At 30.9% G+C, this 22,658-nt stretch overlaps 1 protein-coding gene across 4 annotated transcripts in view; it reads left to right on the top strand.

Moving 5' to 3' along the window:
• LOC134712192 (protein dispatched homolog 1-like) overlaps positions 1-22,658 on the top strand; it is a 78,847-nt gene that overhangs the window by 5,230 nt on the left and 50,959 nt on the right. For 3 of the 4 annotated variants that reach the window (XM_063573501.1, XM_063573497.1, XM_063573498.1), the window contains 2 exons: positions 12,405-12,574; positions 21,627-21,688. In XM_063573501.1, the coding sequence (XP_063429571.1) occupies positions 21,684-21,688 (5 nt within the window). In that variant the 5' untranslated portion in view covers positions 12,405-12,574; positions 21,627-21,683. The remainder of the gene's footprint in view (positions 1-12,404; positions 12,575-21,626; positions 21,689-22,658) is intronic. The other variant, XM_063573499.1, reaches the window with a different exon arrangement.

Below are 22,658 nucleotides of genomic sequence, written 5' to 3'. Positions count from 1 at the left end.
AGACCACCAAACTGAAGTTGTTTTTTTAATTACACATGTTACAAGAGTTGATCTGAAGTCAATTGGCATTAACAACGTAAACAATTCCTTTTTAGAGCAGAGTTATTGATATAACATAAGCATTGTGACATATGATTTTTAAGGGAAAGTTTAAGAATTTGGGTCGTATCTTTTTGAGATATTAGCCAATCAGTAAAATCAAAATATATTCGAAGTGAAAATAGTTTATATAAACAAATAAAAAATTTCAAAATCATTAACTACATGTACCAAAAAAGGGGTTGCGTGTCATTAAGGATTCTCCCACTCAGGGGCACCCAAATGTAATCATGTCCCCAGGTACCTGTGAAATCTACAATAATCAATTAATTAAGCTGGCTTTCTGTTTAAAGTCATGAGTACTCTATTAATAATGTTACATTAAAAACTGAAGAACTTATATCATTGACTCATTTACAATTTATAACAAGTTTGTTGTTTCTGGAATAAATTTCCTTTCTTTAAAAGTCATGATTCCCCAACTTGCAAAACATAATCTGTTCATTTTGGGGGCGAATTAACCAGGTCCGATTTGACTTGGTGCCGAACTGTCTATCACAGTGCCGATTTGACAAGGTGCCGGAATGTCTAGAATTCATTTATATGAAGACTTTAGAGGTAACCAAGGTCCTATGTTATATTAAAATATTGACACCAGAGGTCTTGCCACGTGTCAATGTGTCTTGGTGTCGAAGTATTAATAAAAATTCAAAATTTGAAAAGGGAACTTACGTTGAAATTATTTGCTATTTGTTCGATAGCCTATCCGTTTTTGCTGGTGCACTGCCAGTGTTAATTTTATCTGTAGAAGAAGTTTTCTGAATCTCTCTCCAAGTTCTTCAACATGCCTTACTTAATTGTATTTCGGCATAAAAAAAGAACTAAGAAAAATATCAGATAAGTCAATCGTTGTTGTTGTAAACTAATACAGTGTTATTTACAAGCATAGATAGTACAGTCAGTTATATTGGGAGTTAAAACGTTTTCATGATCTAAGCTGATCCCCTGCTGGCTATTACACTATGTTCGTAGAAAGTAGATACCAGTTTAATAAGTGAAACCTTTCTGAACCGGAAACGCATAATAAATTACGTCAACAAAAAACTATTTAGGCGCCCTAAATACGATTTGTGAAATGATAGCTATATTTATCAGATAAGTATTTTACAGTTTGAACTGAAATGTTTATTGCTAATTTTAAATCTAATTTAAAGATTATAAGTTTATTGAGACAATCTTATAAATACCATTTTTGAGAAAGTCAACACCAGAAAATAAATAAAAAAGAAGAAAATCCTTGAAATGTTTATACTTTTTTCTCTTCCCTTCTAATTTTTTTTCTTTCATGATATCAAATCAATCAATTTAAAAATGTCATTTTAAAAAAATCATAATTTATATTGAATTAGAAAATAAGTAAGACATTGGATTCTTTGTGGATTGTATTTTCTTGCAGGTGAAAGTCCTGCATCTTCCACAGAAACTTTTTGAAATTCAAGCAGAAATTGAACTGATCTAAGCTCTGAAACTTCAATTTTGATTAATACAGAAAAAAAGAGAAGTTTACATATATATTTTAATCTGATTTTATTTAATATACAAATGATTCTCAATTTCTGAATTAACAGAATTAAAAGTTCATGAATAATTCATGATTCACATTATTTGAAATAATTATCAGGACGTTGAAATTGGATTGATGATTTTCCCTATTAACATAAGAAAATTTCAAAGGGTTGAAGGACAGGAAAGAGTCCAAAAGACTTCTTTTATTAGTTGGAAAATAGAACAAGACGCATATATTGTTAATGTTACTGTTATAGATACGAAATGTTTCAAGTGAAAGACGTGAGATTACATGTAGATTTACTGTAGTGCTCCTTTCGTGTGGTAACCTAACGGTGTACAATACTTGGCCCAAGTATCAACAGCAGCATGGAAGCTTTCACTTGGGACAATTATATGTTTATTATACAAAATATAAAAATAATCAGATGTGGCATGATTGATGCTGAGCAAACAATTAATAGATAAAAAAAAAACAAAAAAACCCAGAGATTTAATAAACCGTCATTACTGGTCCGTTAAAGATTAAAATGGGCAAAATCTATACTGTATTATGTATAACCGACTTTAAAATGTGTCCACTTTCTCATAAATTTCTTATGTCACAATGCTGGGTCAATGATGTCACAACATAACACAAACTAATCATCAGTTGTAAAATGCTTGACTGATCTGATTGCAACTATATAAGTCAATAAGACACAAAATAAAAAGAAATAATAAAAAAGACAAAGACACAACTAATAATTCTACTTCACATATGACACCATTGTATTTCTTAAATAATGTTTATTTGTTTTGGATAAAAAGTGTCTTTCAGACAGAATATTAAAAAGCTCAAATTGTCTAAATACCAATGGAAACTTTCCTGAATTATAACTGAAAATCATCTGAACCTTTCCTGAATTATAACTGAAAATGGTCTGAACACATCCTGAACAATAGCTGAAGACTGAATATTGGCTGAGTATAGATTAATTCAAATTTTTAGTGAATTTTTGCTTAAATATAGTTTAGTTTGTTGAACATTTTAGAAAGAAATGCTGAAAAGTTTACCTTAAGAGTCTTAGATGAACTTTAACAGAAAATTTGCTGAAAACCCACTGGAACGTGTTATAGCCGGTTTTTTTTTAGAAAATGGTGTTTAAGAGGTTCTGAATATTTCAGCAAGTTGTTCAGAAAGATTCAGAAGTAATGCTAATTATTTCTGAATATTTACTGTCAAAAATGTCTTGCTGAATTGTAACTGAAAGTTTGCTGAAAACTTGCTGGAATGTCCCAAATTCAGCCATCTTTAAGCAAAAGGTTTTTTATAGGTTCTGAATATTTCAGAAAGGTGTTCAGAAAAATTCAGAATTAATGCTGAATTATTTCTGAATATTGCTGAATAGTTACTGAAAATTACTTGCTGAATTGTTACTGAAAATTTGCTGAAAATGTGCTGGAATGTGCCAAATTCAGACATTTTTAAGCAAAAGATATTTAATAGATTCTGTAAAATTCAGCAAGGTGTTCAGAAAAATTCAGCATTAATGCTGAATACTTACTGAAAACGTACTGCTGAATTTTTACTGAAAATGTGCTGAAAACTTGCTGGAACGTGCCAAATTCAGGCATTTTTCAGAGAAGGGTTTACTAAATGTGTTCAGTAAAATTTCAGCATCCAGTTCAGAAAAAATTCAGAAAAATATTTTCATGAGGGTATCCTACATAAAAGGGATAGTCATTACATGGAGAGGTTACCCCTCATCTGTTTCTCTTTAAATGTCCCCCTCATAAAAGGGATAGTCATTACATTGAGAGATTACCCCTCATTTGAGGGGTGGCGATAAATATCAACAGGACTTTAAATGGATACTCGTCACAGAAGTATATTACTGTTCTCTGTGCCAAAAATACAGCACTAAAGCGAGGAACAGGACAGATACTTGGTTCGATAGGCCATTCATTAGCAGACTTCATAGGAGGAGGGAGTCCTGCAAAAGCCATAATGATCTGCTATCTGAGATGCACAAAACTAATTTGTCAAATCATTTAATAAAAGGCTAGCAGCGATAGCAGAAGAATGGTTCAATTCCATTAAATGTGAATACAATACTTATCCTTCTATTTGTGACCCCAACCCACAGTAAAACGGAAAAATAATAAACCCGGTTGAAAATGTTAAAAAAAATCACCTGGTTTTCAAAACACCCACCTTACCTTAGTGAAAAAAGGAGAACACTGCAGATGGACATATTTCTTCAGTCATTTTCATATTTTATATAAGGATAAAAATCTTTTATTAATCATTAGCAATTTATGGTAAAATTTTCTTGTGAACATATAAATAATTTCTTTTTTTATGTATACATATATATATGTAAATCTTTTTCTTGAATTAGGCTGTATTATTGGTTTTGTTTCTATGTTTTTGATAATTCAATTTCTATTTTAAGACAATTCATTCACTACATATCTATTTGAGGAAATGTTTAATTGTATCCCAAACAATAATTTATGATGTTTGATAGAAAAATGTGCAAGCCCACTCACCTTTGATATGATGAATATCATGCCCTGATGTAACTAGCGTCATTAGTGATATTTCTTACTCCTTTGTTTGATGCATTAGCTTTTGGAACAGACAGTTCATGATTTGTATAAAATATTGAAAAATAAGTCAAAGATTGACAGTTACATAATATAAATAATATATACAGTCTAATAACATGAATCAGTTATATCTTTACTTAGAAATGTATAGGAAATGTTGTGTTCTATTTTTGGTATCATTTTTTTTTTTAGCTGAAACTGGCCGACATTTGAGCTATTGTCATCACTTGTTGGGAGATATTTAGTTTTCATAGATATTTTGTATTGTTTACCTAAGCTACTGTTAACCAGATTACACAACTTAGAAAGTTTCTTGTATACATACTCATGGATAGTGGCCAAATTGAAATTCTGAGGAAGACCCAAAGTGAAAGGAGGGGTAGTATATTAGTTTTGTACAAGATTTAAAACTTAAGGATGATCACTGCTCAGTTTCAAAATAAATAACTTTTCATAAAACTAGTATTTATTGATAGGGAATAAGTTGAGGAATAAAAAAAGAAAAACAAAAATATAGGGGTGAATGTGCTTGTTTTCATGATATTAGCCATTGGAATTTTGGCGGGAAAATGTTCTCTTGTTTTTTCATAGCTTTATTATTGAGCAGTTAAAGTTCTCAAATACTATTGAAAAAATAAATAAAATTTTATAAGACTTTTACAAATAACTTATAATTTAATTATACATGTGAAAGATTTATAAAAAGAAAATAGGGGTTCATGGGGAGATTTTTTTAAGGCATTCAAATGGATAAAACCAGAGGATTGTAAAAATCTGACAAAAATTCCAAAACATGACAAGCAGACATCCTTAAAAGCTTCAGGCCTATAAATGTTGAAAATATGCCACACTGCTCTATTTTTGTTACCTTTAAAAAAAATTGAAGTGGAAATTATCTTTTGATTCTGGGATACATGTTTAATTATTATGAAACTTCACAGTAAAAGTGGAAATTTTTTAGCTTTAAAATGAGTTCCTATGGGAAACTGCATTGTCTTTATATACAGTGAAAGCATTAGGTCCTTTATCAAGAATTTTTGTGAAAGTTGAACTAAAGTTGTGCTAAAAACTTAATTTTTGTTAAAATGTCACAAATATTAAGAAGCACACTATGCTTGAATTTCAACAGAAACTTACATTGATATAATTTGATTTCATATGTCAAAAATTGATTTTCCTGGTACATTGTATTAACTATTTGGGTAGAAGATCTCCTTTCAAAAATTTTGAATTATTTATAAAACATCTCTTTTGCACCATTTCAACTTTAACAATGATTTAGCTATTATATGAACTTTTATAAAACTATATGCTATTTAAATTCCTGATGTTATAGTTGCACGATGTTAAAATCAGGTTGGGGTCATGTGTAATGAATACCAAAAAAAAACTGGGAAAAAGTTTAAAAAAATGTTATAATTTCTAGAGAGGTATCATTTATTTTAATTTAGCTACATTGTATATATGCATAAGTACCCCAAAGAAAATGGACATATTTTTTTCCTGTTGCCAAAGTTTTTGTACATGATCATGATGATCAAACTTCTTATCTGTTTTATTATCACAAATTTTCAAAAAATGTTTTTTGCTTGGATTTCAACAAAAATAGATATGTAGATTATTAGTTGGCCATCATTTTTAGGAAATGGTTGCACAGTGGCCGATCCAAGGTTTTTATACGACCTGTGTCGTCTTCGTCTGCGTCATCCGAATACTTTTAGTTTTCACAGTCTAACTTTAGTAAAAGTGAATAGAAATCTATGAAATTTTAACACAAGGTTTATGACCACAAAAGGAAGGTTGGGATTGGTTTTGGGAGTTTTGGTCCCATCATTTTAGGAATAAGGGGCCAAAAAGGGCCCAAATAAGCATTTTCTTGGTTTTTCGCACTATAACTTAAGTTTAAGTAATTAGAAATCTATGAAATTTTGACAAGGTTTATGACCACAAAAGGAAGGTTGGGATTAATTTTGGGAGTTTTGGTTCCAACATTTTAGGAATTAGGGGCCCAAAGGGTCCAAAATTAAACTTTGTTTGATTTCATAAAAAATTGAATAATTGGGGTTCTTTGATATGCCGAATCTAACTGTGTATGTAGATTCTTAATTTTTGGTCCCGTTTTCAAATTGGTCTACATTAAGGTCCAAAGGGTTCAAAATTAAACTTAGTTTGATTTAAACTAAAATTGAATCCTTGGGGTCCTTTGATATGCTGGATCTAAAAATGTACTTAGATTTTTTATTATTGGCCCAGTTTTCAAGTTGGCCCAAATCAGGGTCCAAAATTAAACTTTGTTTGATTTCATAAAAAAAATGAATAAATGGGGTTCTTTGATATGCAAAATCTAACTGCGTATGTAGATTCTTAATTTTTGGTCCCATTTTCAAATTGGTCTACATTAAAGTCCAAAGCGTCCAAAATTAAATTAAGTTTGATTTTAACAAAAATTGAATTCTTGAGCTTCTTTGATATGCTGAATCTAAACATGTACTGAGATTTTTTTATTAAAGGCCCAGTTTTCAAGATGGCCTAATCAGGATCCAAAATTATCATATTAAGTATTGTGTAATAGCAAGAAATTTTCAATTGCATAGTATTCAGCAATAGCAAGAAATCTTCAATTGCACAGCATTGTTCAATAGCAAGAAATTTTCAATTGCACAGTATTGCGCAATACCAAGAAATCTTCAATTGCACAGTATTGTGCAATACCAAGTATTTTCAATGGCATAGTATTGCGCAATGGCAAGAAATATTGTGCAATAGCAAGAAATTTTCAATTGCATAGTATAGCGCAATGGCAAGAAATATTGTGCAATAGCAAGAAATTTTCAATATTCTTTGAAAATTTGAGTTATCTTTCTTTGTCCAGAATAGTAGTTGAATCAACTTAAATCATTGTTTTATACAATATACAATGTATATTCACTTTTACTTCCAACTGATAAATTAAAACAATCTTTACCATTCAGTGATAACAAGCACTTTTTTTACATTTTAATATTTTAATATCTTTATGTATTTAAATGAGAAGTTATTGTTAGGGACCATTAGAAATTTGAATTGAGATCAGTTTTGAAATAAGGGAAAGGGGATGTGAAAAAAAATTTGGAGAGGGGGGGGGGGGGGGGGGGGGGGTTGTGTCAATTTTTCTCATTTCAGATTTCATAAATAAAAAGAAAATTTCTTCAAACGTTATTTTGAGAGGATTAAGATTCAACAGCATAGTGAATTGCTCAAAGGCAAAACAAAAAAATTAAGTTCATTAGACCACATTCATTCTGTGTCAGAAACCTATGCTGTGTCAACTATTTAATCACAATCCAAATTAGAGCTGAATCCAGCTTGAATGTTGTGTCTATACTTGCCCCAACCGTTCAGGGTTCAACCTCTGCGGTTGTATAAAGCTGCGCCCTGCGGAGCACCTGGTTGTCTCATAGACTTATATTGTTCAGTAGTAATCAGTTACTCAGCAAGGACATTTCAATAAAAAATCTTCACTCTTCTGGTTTAAGTTCTTGTCTTTCTGAAGTACATGTTGAAATATCATAAAGTTTTTAGTAGTTTTTCTGTTACTCTTGCTTTAGTAGAGTATAATATCTTGACTGTTGTTTGTCTTTACTTTATTTTTGCCATGAATTTGTCTGTCTCTCTTTGATTTGCATGAGTTTTGATTCCCTTTGCCTTGATATCTTTTCCCTTTATAGCTCACCATGCTGATGTACTATGGACTTACTTACTATTATAATTTAAATTATTGCCAATAAACATATAATAAACAAAATATTGCTACCAGCATGAATAATGTCAAGCTATAAAATAAAAAAAAACTGCTGTTATATTATTTATTCAGCCTCAATTTAATTTAAACATTTTAAGTATAAGCACAATGTTTAAACATTTATATCAAATTAAATGTTTGCCTCTAGTGAGATCTCCAATGATTTTAGTAAGTTTAATGAAAAGGTCAAAGTTAAGAATTGTCAGTCAGTGATGGTTAAAAATCTCACATGACTTGTTTTCAATATTTACCTTCCTTCATTATTCATAAAGACATCATTGTATTTATAATGTCAGAACTGTAAAATCAAACATAAAACTCAGCCAACAAAACCATATCTACCGCAAACCATTTATAGAAAAACACAAATTGGTATCAGCCCACACATTTATATCTCTTGGGGCTTAAGCTGGTATTAAATTCTTAAAACAAACTGGGACATGATTCAGTTATAGCAATAGATTATCTTAACTATTATGTGATTGTCATTTGCAGCAGTTGTGGTATATTTTTTGAAATAATGGATTCCTGAGCTGCTTTTTAGTAATATTCTCTCTTTAGTATGTCAGACTTCTGACTTATAATGGTTCTAAAAGTGGCAGGATAAGCCCTGTGTTCAAAGTTACATTCTTATCTCAAATTGTCTTGTCTAAAGATTGCAACTTTTTCTACAATGTACGGTAAATCTTAAAAGTAAAGCAACTAGGCATTTGATAGTATACACCAATCTTCTTCTTGTTATGCCCCACCTACGATAGTTAGAGGTGCATTATGTCCAATCAACTTATAACTTGGTACACTTGTTGCTTATGATATGATTTTTCTAATTTTAAAGCCAAATTAAACTTTTGACCCCAATTTCATGGTCCATTGAACATAGAAAATGAAAGTGGGAGTTTCAGGTTAAAGTTTTTGGTCAAGGTAGTTTTTGATGAAGTTGAGGTCCTATCAACCTGAAACTTGGTACACATGTTCCTTATGATATAATCTTTCTAATTTTAAAGCCAAGCTAGACTTTTGACCCTAATTTCATTGTCCTCTGAACAAAGAAAATTAAAGTGGGAGTTTTAGGTTAAAGTGTTTGGTCAAGTTAGTTTTTGATGAAGCAGAAGTCCAATCAACTTATAACTTGGTACACTTGTTGCTTATGATATGATCTTTCTAATTTTAAAGCCAAATTAGACTTTTGACCCCAATTTCATGGTCCATTGAACATAGAAAATAAAAGTGGGAGTTTCAGGTTAAAGTTTTTGGTGTAGGTAGTTTTTGATGAAGTTGAGGTCCTATCAACCTGAAACTTGGTACACATTTTCCTTATAATATAATCTTTCTAATTTTAAATCCTAGCTAGACTTTTGATCCTAATTTCATGGTCCACTGAACAAAGAAAATTAAAGTGGGAGTTTTAGGTTAAAGTTTTTGGTCAAGGTATTTTTGATGAAGCAGAAGTCAAATCAACTTATATCTTGGTACACTTGTTGCTTATGATATGGTCTTTCTAATTTTAAAGCCAAATTAGACTTTTGACCCCAATTTCATGGTCCATTGAACATAGAAAATGAAAGTGGGAGTTTCAGGTTAAAGTTTTTGGTGGAGGTAGTTTTTGATGAAGTTGAGGTCTTATCAACCTGAAACTTGGTACACATGTTCTTTATGATATAATCTTTCTAATTTTAAAGCCAAACTAGACTTTTGACCCTAATTTCACGGTCCACTGAACAAAGAAAATTAAAGTGCGAGTTTTAGGTTAAAGTTTTTGGTCAAGGTAGTTTTTGAAGAAGCTGAAGTCCAGTCCACTTGAAACTTAGTACATATGTTCTTTATTATATGATCTTTCTTATTTTACAGTCAAATAATATTTTTTACCCAATTTTACAGTGCATTGAACAGATTCAAAAGTCAACAATACTGGTTATATATAAGTTGTGGTAGCTTTCCATTGAAAAACTATACACCTATTCGTTGTTTTAAAAAAAAAAAGTATATAAAGTAATGATTTTTTTTCAATTATTTTTTCTATATACACATATACACATTTTCATACCAACATCTTGTTAATGTCGTATTATTTTTACGATAATCATTTCTTATTAATGTAATAAGTAATTTCACCAAGCTGTTGATGTCAAAATTTAAAATTTCTTAAAGAAAATCTGTTAGCTATTTTCAGCCAGTTAATATAGTATTCTTATAGAAAAAATAATATTGACATTCAATTACATTTTATTAGTATTCCGTTTATATTTAAGCAAAGAAGTATGTTACACTATTGTCACTTAGTAAAACCTAGAAACTGATCAAATTCTCCCAATACACTCAGAATTAACCATTGATATTGATTGGTGACCAGTAATTCTAGTTTTGACATTTTCTCCTGATTCCATTGGGTCTAACCTTACAACATATTTAACTTTTTGGGTTCTTGAATCAATAATCCGTTCGTTTTAAAGAAATTATTTTTATATCGATGATGTGTGACGTGAGTCTTGATATTTTCTTCAACAATTTATTAGGTTTGATGTTGTAATGAGAATTGTAATTGGGTGGTTGGTGAAACAAAAAATATTACTTTAGGGAAACCCACATGATCATTTTCTACAGATTATTGACAACGTGACGTCAAATATTTCGTCAAATTTTTTCAGATTGTCGCTCCTTCATCTGTATGTGACGCATGTAAAATGCGATTGTAGAGTTAGAAATGTAATTGAATTCTAGTTCATTTATTTTTTATTGTGGATCAAATATGTTATCATGTCTTTGGAAGGTGATGAAATGTCAATCTCTAAAATACAGTCTTAATCACATTGTCGTCTGTGATCTTTACCGTTTTGGCTTCCATTGATGAACTTGTATTTCCGTAATCAAACAAACTGCTTGTTACCTTTAAATAGAAAATGTCCATTTATTCTTGTATTAGCATGTTAATTGTTAAAATGCAAATGTTTCACAAATCATTTTAAATTTGAATCTTTTTTGTTAGATTGAAAAATTACTTTCACTAGCCTTTCTCATATCCTAGCTCATATAAATATAAAAAGATAAGAATATTTATTATTCCAATCAAGTGCCCTTGATGGACAGCATGACATTGTATACAAATAAAACAATACATTGTGATTTGTAACAGAAAAACATTTGTTTTACATGGAAATGATGTATTAAAAGTTTATACACTAGTAGATGTTATACCATTTCATCTAATTGATATACAATTTTCATATTTTTGTCTCAATTTTAAATAAATAATAAAGCAAAATGTTGATGCACCTAAATATGTACATGAAAGTTCTCAATTTAGCAAGAAACAGGCTATTATTTGAACTTGGAATTTTTTTCAATTATGTAATTAATTTCTTGTATTTGAATTTTTTAATAAATTCCATGTTTATTTTGTATTATAATGTTTTGAGCAGTTCATATCACTTTCAATACAGTTTATTTTGTATAGATAGTGTTGTGCAAGGCACAGTACTGTAAATTCTATTGAAAATGTATTATCTTCTTTGTAATAGAAAGTGCTGTGCGCAGCACAGAACATAAAAGTACAGAATAAACATGATATTTATCAAAAAATTTCAAACACAAGAAATTATGCAAATTCCATTATTTAAAATAATTCCAAGTAAAAATAATAGCCTGTTAAGAGTTCATTCCCTTTTGAAATATACCCTGTACCCAAACACAAGAAATTATGCAAATTCCATTATTTAAAATAATTCCAAGTAAAAATAATAGCCTGTTAAGAGTTCATTCCCTTTTGAAATATACCCTGCAGTTAAAGTGCATACTTGTCTGAATATGTTTTCACACCTACTTGAAGCTTTGCCTGTTTTCCAGTAGATATCCATCAGTCAAATACTTATTTCCCAGCTGCGATATAAAAAAGTTGTGAACAGTCACATACAACAGATAATCATACAACACAAGATTTAACATGTAGATTTGAATTTCCCTCTGTTCTGTATAAATTTTAAAGTTAGAGAAAAATAGTCTGTAGATGAGAGATTTGTATACATCAAAGTATAATCAATTTAATTACACTTAAAAGTAAGATAATAAATATAAGGACTCTGCAAGTCATATGGTAAAGTGCATGTACTTTTACACTCATTTAATAGTTGATATGCATTTTAATAGTATTGCATCATACAAAGAAAGTTCTTTTTTCTTGTAAAAGTCATTAACAATAGCCTAAGAATTAGTCTTTTTCAATAGCTTAAGTGCAACAAATCCATTTGACATAGGAAATATAATGTCAAAACAATTTTCCTTTACCGGATGGTTTGTAAGTCGTAATAGGACTGGAGCATTGATCAGTAACAATTGAGTGGGTGTATAAAATAAACTATATTATTAACATATATCCATAAGGCAAAGTCCGTATCACTTTATATATATAAATTCAGTTCATCTTTTACAGACTATTTGTTTAAGGTTTGGATCACTCAGATCTTCTTACAATGAATGCAGCTGGTACAATATGGAGAATTCAGAAGTTGTTACATTTATAATGGAGTGGATTTTGTAATGAAATGCACGAAACAGGGGAACAGATACTGGTATAGTGAACTATTACAATGGGCATTATTTGTAAGTATTTATGTTTTTTCAAGATGAAATCTAAACAAATGCAAATGATACTAGACTAATTCATGAAATGTACTTTAAATCTTTCTGGATTTTGCTCTACTGTTTGAAAATGAGACTACTGACGGTACTATGTTTATCTTGCAAAGGTAATAATATGTACATTGTGTGTTATTCCTGGTCTTCACATTGATATGAAGTTCATATTCCCTGAAAAGGTGTTATCACCAGAGCTGTCACTATAGTTAGGAATATAAAATTGAGAATGGAAATGGGGAATGTGGTAAAGAGACAACAACCCCACCAAAGAGCGCTAATGGGTCTTCAACACAGTGAGAAAATCCAGCACCCAGGGTTGGGCTTCAGCTGGCACTGACAAGGTTATAAGACTAAATGCCTTGTGAAGCCCGATTAAGAATTATATTATTCAGGAATGTCCTAATTTCAACATTGATAACTATTTTCTGAGGCGTATTTATTTAAGGGGGATCATATTAGGAATCACTGAAGCACGACCAGAGCAGGCCCCCTTTTAGGCAGTCAGTGGACCCCTCTTTTGAAAACTTATGGATCTGCTAACGATTTAAATCTTTGTTTTATTATTGTTCACATGGTAAATGGGTTCATATCTTCTGTTGAAACTTGAGGTAGCCAATCAAATTTTATGATAATTGAGATGCTTCGCTCTGTCAACATATATTTGTTCCATTTATCCGAAGTTCCCCTGGATGTTAAACAATACTATAACATCTGTTCCTGATGGATGTTTTTAGGCTGTGATGGGCTATAAGTTTAGTACCATTCAACTGGTTATTTTCAGATTACAGTATGCTGTTCCTACTAGAAAATTGAGGTCCAATTTGTAATTGAAGATTTTCAGATGTTATGGTTCATGATTGGTTGAAAATAGCATTTTATGATCTTTCTGTATAATACACCTTATCCCTATTTGTTCCCGATTGCTGGAAATCACACAGGTTCCCGTACAATTTTGACGTCATAAAACAAAATATCTTAGCCACTATGGAAAAGTGATTGTTGTTGACGTCAAAAGTTCAAGCGTCCGGGTCAGCCGGGATTAGCGAAAAGGTGTATAGACTGAGAGGTGTTAAACCAATCTTTTTTTCACTTTTGACTTAACACTATTTTATTTCTCATGACAGAATGGAAATAAAGTTTAAATTTGAAAAAAAATCTTGTTTTGTCATTCAGGAGGTATGGTCATAAGTGATTGATTGAAAATACAGTTTTATACGTATGTATCAACCAATTTAAAACAATTAATTATGTTGATCCAGATGACAAAATTGAGTAAGAATCTGATTTTGACATTTTTCACATTTCGTTCTGGTCCTAGGGTCCAAGGTTGATTGAATAATTGTGCTTGATGTAGTTTCTGTATCATTTCTTGAGATACTTGAAAATTTGATATTTTATTTTCTAATGACTTTAAATGGAGATTGATTTAGCCAATTTCTATTTAATGCTGTTCAAGAGTTATGGCCCTTAATTACTCTAGCAAATGAAATATAAGGAATTTCTGGTTTGTTGTCATTTGACAGCCATTGTTGTAAATATAATTTTAAAGCTGATCTTGAACCTTTCTTCACTTCGCCACCTGATTGTTGACGTTAACATTTTAAAATTATTTTTCCTGACTCCACATCGAATAAAGTTATTGTATTTAAACTTTCTCAGTACTATTTTATTATTAATACAGTATTACCCTGAATTTCCCTTTGTTGTATTTAAAGATGTTGACACCTGCCTTGAGCTATTGATCTTTTGATTAAATCGTGTTTTATATGAATATCATTTCTTCTTTGGCTTGGTCATTAGTTTTAAATTCAATTTCTACATCGTGAAAAATTACAAACAACAGATTTAATGCAGCATAAATTTTTTTTATAAAATTTAGATAAAAATTCTCCATTTATTGCCCAATTACAAGATGTATGTTCAGTCCTGAATGAATTTTTTAAAGGAACACCTCCACACATATGTCAATTGATGAAAATATAGTGACCTTTGGGAATCTGGTAGACCAAATATTCTCAGGTGAGATGTTCTGTGGTGGATTTTATAGCTTTAACATAAAACAAGTGTTTAATGATTATGTCAGGCTAGTTATATAAATAGTATTCTTAATGGCTGTAAATATGTTGAAATATAAAAACCTTGCTTCCAAAAAATCTTACCGATTACAAATGATATATTTTAAAAAGAGTGGACTCATGTTTGTAGAGCCTGCAACGCAACTATAGCAATCCGAAATTCTATTGGTAACATCAACATTTAGCATGTTAAGGTACATGTAGTCTGAGATTCAATTTATTTCCAATATTATCTTTATCAAAGCATGGAATTTTATGAATCTTTGATAGATGTTTTTTCATGATAAGGAGACAATATCCATAATTATCCAGACCTATATTTTAAATTATTTTTTTTCATTTTTCTGTATTTTACTGATAAATTGACCGACTTTTTTATGCAGTTCCGGTTTTGGTTTTCAGACTTTTAAATCCTCATGATATTTAATAAGAAACTTGGACATATGTTTCTGAATTAGTTGCCTTTATTTTTCATCCTTTTATTTAAGGACTCCTTGGAGGAGTAATTGCCCTTAAATTACAATTTCAATACAATTTAGTGTTTTGTCTGCTATCATGAGAAACTGTACACAGTAAAAATTGTCAGCAAAACAAAATTTTAACAAATGTCATCATGACTATCATAAATTATACTAGGAGTAATTATTAATCAATACAAGTTTAAGCTTAAGTTTAATCTTACTGTCTGTTCAGCAAGAGAGGACTTTAATGAACACTATTTTTATTTTTTGCTTTGTAAAAACAGGTTGTTTTTTATCACAGTTCATTTTTATTTATAGATGACATCAAATTATACATATAAAAAATGAGACAACTCTCCAGAAGAACCCAAACGACACAGAATTTAACAACTACAGTTATCTGTAATGGCCTTCAACAATGAGCATAGCCCATACTGCATAGTCAGCTATAAAAGGCCCTGAAATGACGATTGTATAACAATTCAAACAAGAAAACCAACAACCTAATTCATAATAATAAATACCTATTCATTTGTATTAGTGATAAAATTTACTTTTGACCAATTTTTCAAAAGACCTTTTTTCGTGCATTGGTTGTAGATTTGATGTTTTTAAGAAACTTTTTATATATGGTATACCACAGCCCTTTAATGGGTCAAAACTTTGTTCAGTAAACTCAAATTTGCTTTTACCGATGTCTGATGTAAGAAAGCTTATACTTTTTATTAAAAAAAAAATCTTCATGCACTAGTTCTAGTATGCTATGATCTATTTGGTACAAACTTTATACTCTTACTTGGGATTGGTGAATGAAGACTTGCATTAGACATTTGAAATTTATTTTGGTTGGTGTTCCAAAGTTATGGGATTTTTCACAGTCATATTATACGAAACTTTTTATGCCTAAAGATATCAACATTCATGTTTTCAACAGAGTGATTTAGATGCCTTATAAATAAGTCATTTTAGACCAAAATGATATAAATATCTTTACAAATTTAAATTTCAAATGAATTCATCCTTGTTCTTAAGAAGTAAGAAGTATGCTACCGCTATAATTCCTATTTTTCTTCAATCCTTTCTCCTTCTTTCAATTACTGTGTTTTATATTTTTCAGCAACTATTGACTGCATTAGTAGGATATATAAAATTATAAAATCTTTGTTATTTTTCAAGTTTTTGAGAACTTAAACTTGTTAATGATGAAGCTATGAAAAATCAAGAGAGAAGTTACAATTTTCTTGCTAAAATTTCAATGGGTAATATCTTGTAAACTAGCATATTGACCTATACATTTTTTTTAATGTTTTTTGGTTCCTTTATTAACCCCCTACCAACATATATACTAGTTATATGAAAAGCTTGTTATATTGAAACTTGAGTAGAGAACCTGCTTACATAGCATCTTTCTTTTGTTCCTGAATTCTAATTGTTTTACTTTTACTGAATGAAGCACCTAAATAGATTTGAATATATTTGTTCTTGATCACCTTCAGATACTTCCTGATAAAAAGTGCTATTCTATATCATATATATACTAGTACAGGGAAAACGGTACTATTTATTCTGCCATAGGCGACAATACTAACATTTTCTAAATTTACCAGATTTTATAATAAAAACCTGGATAAAACAGTTATGTGTGGTGTTAGAACTTTATTACTGTATTCTAAAAATTGAAGCCAAATAGTATCATGACCAATTTCCAACGGAGCTGGTTTATGTTATCCATGCCCACCGTCATTTTGCACCAAATTTATGAAATTTTGGAAGACTTTTCGAATAATTCTCTAGAAAATATTTCAATAGGTTTTAAAATTAATGTTGTAAATTTGCACACTGCAGTTATTCATAGATAAATAAAAAAATATATTGTACCCTTACATCCAATCACAGCGCTCCTAATTTGACTTCCTTCACCTGTCTTGGGTACACAAAAGGCCAACCTAATGCTGGGAAAATTAAATACTACCGCTTTCCCTATACTGTGACACAAAGCTATAAAGAATTCTTATGACACCATCAATGCAATACTGGGTTGTTATGGAAACCTTGACTATAACTAATACTTGTATGTCCCCATTGCTTAAAGAAACATGGATAATTTTATGTCCCCACCCCTAAATGCTGATTTACCTCTTTCTCTACTTCTTACAGATAAGGCTTAACAAACAACCTGTATCCAACTATATCTTATCTTATCAAAAAAGAATAATAAACATTTCCATTTAAACAGATAAAAATGACAGTTCCATTCAATTTGTATACATTTGAGCCAAAATTAACAACATAAGCACAAATTCAAGATTTGTCATACTAATCTCCATTCCATGCTTTAGTATATGCCATATTGTGGTTCAAAATTTTAGAGCTGGTTATAAAATCCATTATTCTGTCTTCAGATGATAAAAACAAGGATATTAGACACTTAAAACATTAAATCTGCAAAATACTCAGGTGTAAAGTTGCCCTTGTTGCCTGTATTAATCTATGAAAAAGCTAAATTATGTCCCTTGGGAGTATTAAATTCCAACAAAAGTCCTTTCAAACAGTACAAAATGACAAATTATATATGCCTGAGATAATAAGAGATAGAAACTACAAAATGAAGCACTACTGAAATATTTGATGCATGAATTGCCAACAATGTGGGCAATTCTTTACACAGGAGTGTATAAATTCTATCTAAATTTAGCCTCAAGTGGGCCTCTTTTTTTCTTAGATGAGCAATTCTAACAGTGAAAATGCTTCTAGTATGACCAAATACTGCCTTACTATATAAACAGTACAAACTTAACCAGACAATATCCAATTTTAATAGATTGTGTCAAGGGAAATACCCAATTGAAACATTTAGGGAATTACACACCAAAAAAGGCAAATATTTCAGTTAAAAATATTTGTCGCGACTTGAATTCTGGGTTATCGAATTGAATCAATCATTGCGAAAGGTGAAAACAAATACAAAATAACAATAGTTTGGTGCAGTTTATACAATATAGTTAATATTGACTCCATAGAATAAAGTTTTATATCAGTACCCATCAATTTGACTTATTATGATGACTCAGCACTTTTCTCAACACAGTACTGTTCTCAGATAAAAATTTTCTATTCTTTGTGATAAAAATCAAATGGTCTTATCAAATGCTTCAAAACAGTATAATATGACTGAAGTCTGATTGATTTTGATTTCCCTTGCTATCTTGAGTATAGGGAAAACGGTACTATTTATTCTGCCATAGGCGACAATACTAACATTTTCTAAATTTACCAGATTTTATAATAAAAACCTGGATAAAACAGTTATGTGTGGTGTTAGAACTTTATTACTGTATTCTAAAAATTGAAGCCAAATAGTATCATGACCAATTTCCAACGGAGCTGGTTTATGTTATCCATGCCCACCGTCATTTTGCACCAAATTTATGAAATTTTGGAAGACTTTTCGAATAATTCTCTAGAAAATATTTCAATAGGTTTTAAAATTAATGTTGTAAATTTGCACACTGCAGTTATTCATAGATAAATAAAAAAATATATTGTACCCTTACATCCAATCACAGCGCTCCTAATTTGACTTCCTTCACCTGTCTTGGGTACACAAAAGGCCAACCTAATGCTGGGAAAATTAAATACTACCGCTTTCCCTACAAAATGTACCAGGAAGTCTGTTTCCCAGCTTAAAAAAGTACAGCTGCACTGAAAATGAGGCTGAGTTTAATATGACAGCTATTACATGTGTTAGTATTTTATACCATTCTGATGCTAGATATATGTAGGAGTTAAGCTATCTACAATATGATACCAAATGATTACTTATACCAGAAACATATTTGTCCCTGCCTATACCCATGTTAAAAAATGAGAGAAAACCATTACATGAAAAAACTTTTTTTTTTTAATAAGATATTAAAATTTTTGAATAGAATATTAAAATTTGAAAGCTTATAATGATAAAAACATTATAATTCCATTTCTGACAAAGTTTAGGACATTGTTTGTCTGTAATTACAACACTCATATGTAAGTGTCCTGTAGTTGTGATATATGTAACCTCTGCTTACAGCTGTTTCATATTGTCGCTTCATTTCCGTTGGGAGTCTGAAGTCTGGGTTTTTACTTTTTTCCACCTAATGACCAACAAAAAAGGTAAAGGCTGTTTAATCACATCATGATCCACTTAATTATTGTGTTTTTTGTTTACTATCAAACCTGAAAACAACTTTTAACCAGACAGACTTAGCTGGAAGCCTTTGTTACATTAGAAGGATATGTTAAGAGCCAAGATGGAATTTAATTGAACTTAATTCTGGGCCATTGACCTAAAGATATAGATTAATTTATGTTTTGTCTGTTGTAAAGTACTCTTGTTTTTTACTCTGAAATCTGGTCCAAAGGGTAAAATGTGAAGTGTTCCCATCTATTGGTGTGTTTTACTCTGAAATCTGGCCCAAAGGGTATAATGTGAGGTATTCCCATCTAGTGGTGTGTTTTACTCTTAAATCTGGTCCAAAAGGTACAATGTGAGGTATTCCCATCTATTGGTGTGTTTTACTCTGAAATCTGGTCCAAAGGGTACAATGTGAGGTATTCCCATCTATTGGTGTGTTTTACTCTGAAATCTGGCCCAAAGGGTACAATGTGAGGTATTCCCATCTAGTGGTGTGTTTTACTCTGAAATCTGGTCCAAAAGGTACAATGTGAGGTATTCCCATCTATTGGTGTGTTGTGAGGTATTCCCATCTATTGGTGTGTTGTGAGTTATTCCCATCTATTGGTGTGTTGTGTGGTATTCTCATCTTTTAGTGTGTTGAGAGGTATTCCCATCTATGGGTGTGTTGTGAGGTATTCCAATCTATTGATGTGTTTTGTCTGTCCTTCATTATAAATTCTAGCTTAACTTTAAATAAAAAAATCTCCAATGTTCAAAGTACACGAGTTTATATAATCTTCTGGTTGCTGTCTAGTTGTAAAAGAAATTTAGAGTTTTTCTTGTCAACCAAATACCATATAATCAGCTATTACTGTACTTCAAACATATCAATGACACTCCCATTTTCATAAAGTAATATTAGGGCCTCTACCAAAATATTTTTTGGCTTGAATGGCTCTGAATGGTATATGTATTTCTAAATTATTGCAATTGTTCCTTCAACCTATAGAATTTGTTTGCCATGCTTTAATATCAGGTATAAGGTGCAGTTTGAGCCAAAAAACTAACCTCATGATGATGAATGCAATCCGATACAACTGTTTTTCTGAGGATTGTGCTTCCCTTCTGAGTCTGAGTCTGGGGCACACTGTACAGAGACTTAAAACTTGAAAAAAAAGTGACAATCTGTTCATATTTATAATTAAAATACAGTAAGGAAATGACATTTTTCGTTTGCTGGTCCAGGCGAAGCCAAAATTGAGAAAAATCAGCAAATTCAGGACTTTTGATAGAAATGGCCTTCTTTTGACTACCATACATAGATCAGATTAACTTTGAATACAACACCTTTTGAGTCCATTGGTTCACTGGGGTTCACTCAACCTGCAGATTACATGAGGCATATAAATCAGTATTTCTCAGTCTTCCAGGTCAGAAGAATAGTAAAAATTGATGCTTTTTGCACCTAATGACCAACTTAAGGGCAGATAACCCAACCCGCCTCTTCACTCTTACCATCCTGCCCTGTGATCAATTTCTCATGAATTTTTTTTTAAAAAGTAATCAGAATTGTAAGAAGTAAAATTTAAGTGATGACACCAAAATTATTACTGTACATCAACAATGAAGCTGTCTTATATAGGTTTGTCATTGCTGTCTATCGGTTGACTTGTCATTGCTGTCTATCAGTTGACTTGTCATTGCTGTCTATCGGTTGACTTGTCATTGCTGTCTATCGGTTGACTTGTCATTACTGTCTATCGGTTGACTTGTCATTGCTGTCTATCAGTTGACTTGTCATTGCTGTCTATCAGTTAACTTGTCATTGCTGTCTATCGGTTGACTTGTCATTGCTGTCTATCGGATGACTTGTCATAGCTGTCTATCGGTTGACTTGTCATTGCTGTCTATCGGTTGACTTGTCAGTCCATCAGTCATCTTAATTTATTGGGAATAAATGAAATTTGTTGAATTGGATTGCACATTGACTTGGTTATATTATGTCACATTTCACGATAGGAAAATTCATTTTGATATTGAGATCACTTTGTCTGTGGTTACGGCTGTTACCATAAATAAACCAAAATAAATTTTGAAAAGATTTTTTCCTGGTGATATCCCTAGATTCTTACAAAGGATTAGAACAATTTTTTGTATAAATAGTAACATGTACAAAATGATGTACGGGTAGGGAAATCACTTTTGCTCCTAAGCTCAATATATATTGCGTTGATTATAAGTTTGCTCTCTAAGGGACTGAATTTGAAAAATCAGTCTTTAATTTATATTATATTAAATTCAATGTGATTTTTACTGTATTTCAGGATTGATCCTGTGCTTGCTAGAAGAAGATTTTGAGAACTACAAGTCAAGACTCTAAAATGAGGTATTTAAAAATAAAGTAATTAGATAAAATCTTTGAACCTATAGACCAACATTCAAACTAAGTTTGTTTGTATGACTTAAAGGCCAGTAATAGCTGTCCATCTCATCAAAGTTATATTTGATTTATACTTCACTAAAATGGATATCACAATTAATTACAAAAAAATGGAAATGTAGCTATCAAGAATGAGGTAAATATTGTATTCATGGGGTAAAGTGGTAGACTCTGGATCTCTAATGAAGCAATGGAAACTGCTGAGAATAATGTTTCCAATGGATATGACATGAAATTACAGGAGATAAATTTAATCAACATGTGGTTTATCAAAATTTATGTAAATGCATCCAGAATAAGAAAAAGTGATATATTTGATTAGCATCAATTTGTGTTATGAACATCTAGATGTCACTGTGTATCAATAGAAGGCAATATGTGGTTTACCTCTGTGAGACTGAACGAAAAATAAAATCCCAAATGATAGATAAAGATCAACACAATTATGTGATCCACTGTACACTTAAAATGCATGTCTTAAGAAATGCAGTCAAGGCAGTTGTAGCCCAGAACATTTACAAAATAAACAATTTAGACCAAGGAAGAAAATTCCATTTTAACACAACCGCAAAAAAATTTATGCAAAAATTTTGCGGTCGTATAGTGCTATGCCGTTGGCGTTGTCGTTGTCATTGTCGTCCCGAAGACACATTGGTTTTTGCACTATAACTTTAGTTTAAGTATATAGAAATCTATGAAATTTTAAAACAAGGTTTATGACCACAAAAGGAAGGTTGGGATTGATTTTCGGAGTTTTGGTTCCAACAGTTTAGGAATTAGGGGCCAAAAAAGGGCTCAAGTGAGCATTTTTCTTGGTTTTCGCACAATTACTTCAGTATAAGTAAATAGAAATCTATGAAATTTAAACACAAGGTTAATGAACACAAAAGGAAAGTTGGGATTGATTTTGGGAGTT

The sequence above is a fragment of the Mytilus trossulus genome, chromosome 3, assembly GCF_036588685.1.
Source record: "Mytilus trossulus isolate FHL-02 chromosome 3, PNRI_Mtr1.1.1.hap1, whole genome shotgun sequence".
Taxonomy (NCBI): domain Eukaryota; kingdom Metazoa; phylum Mollusca; class Bivalvia; order Mytilida; family Mytilidae; genus Mytilus; species Mytilus trossulus.
Note: the sequence above shows the minus strand (reverse complement) of the source record. Positions and strands in the feature narration are given on the sequence as shown.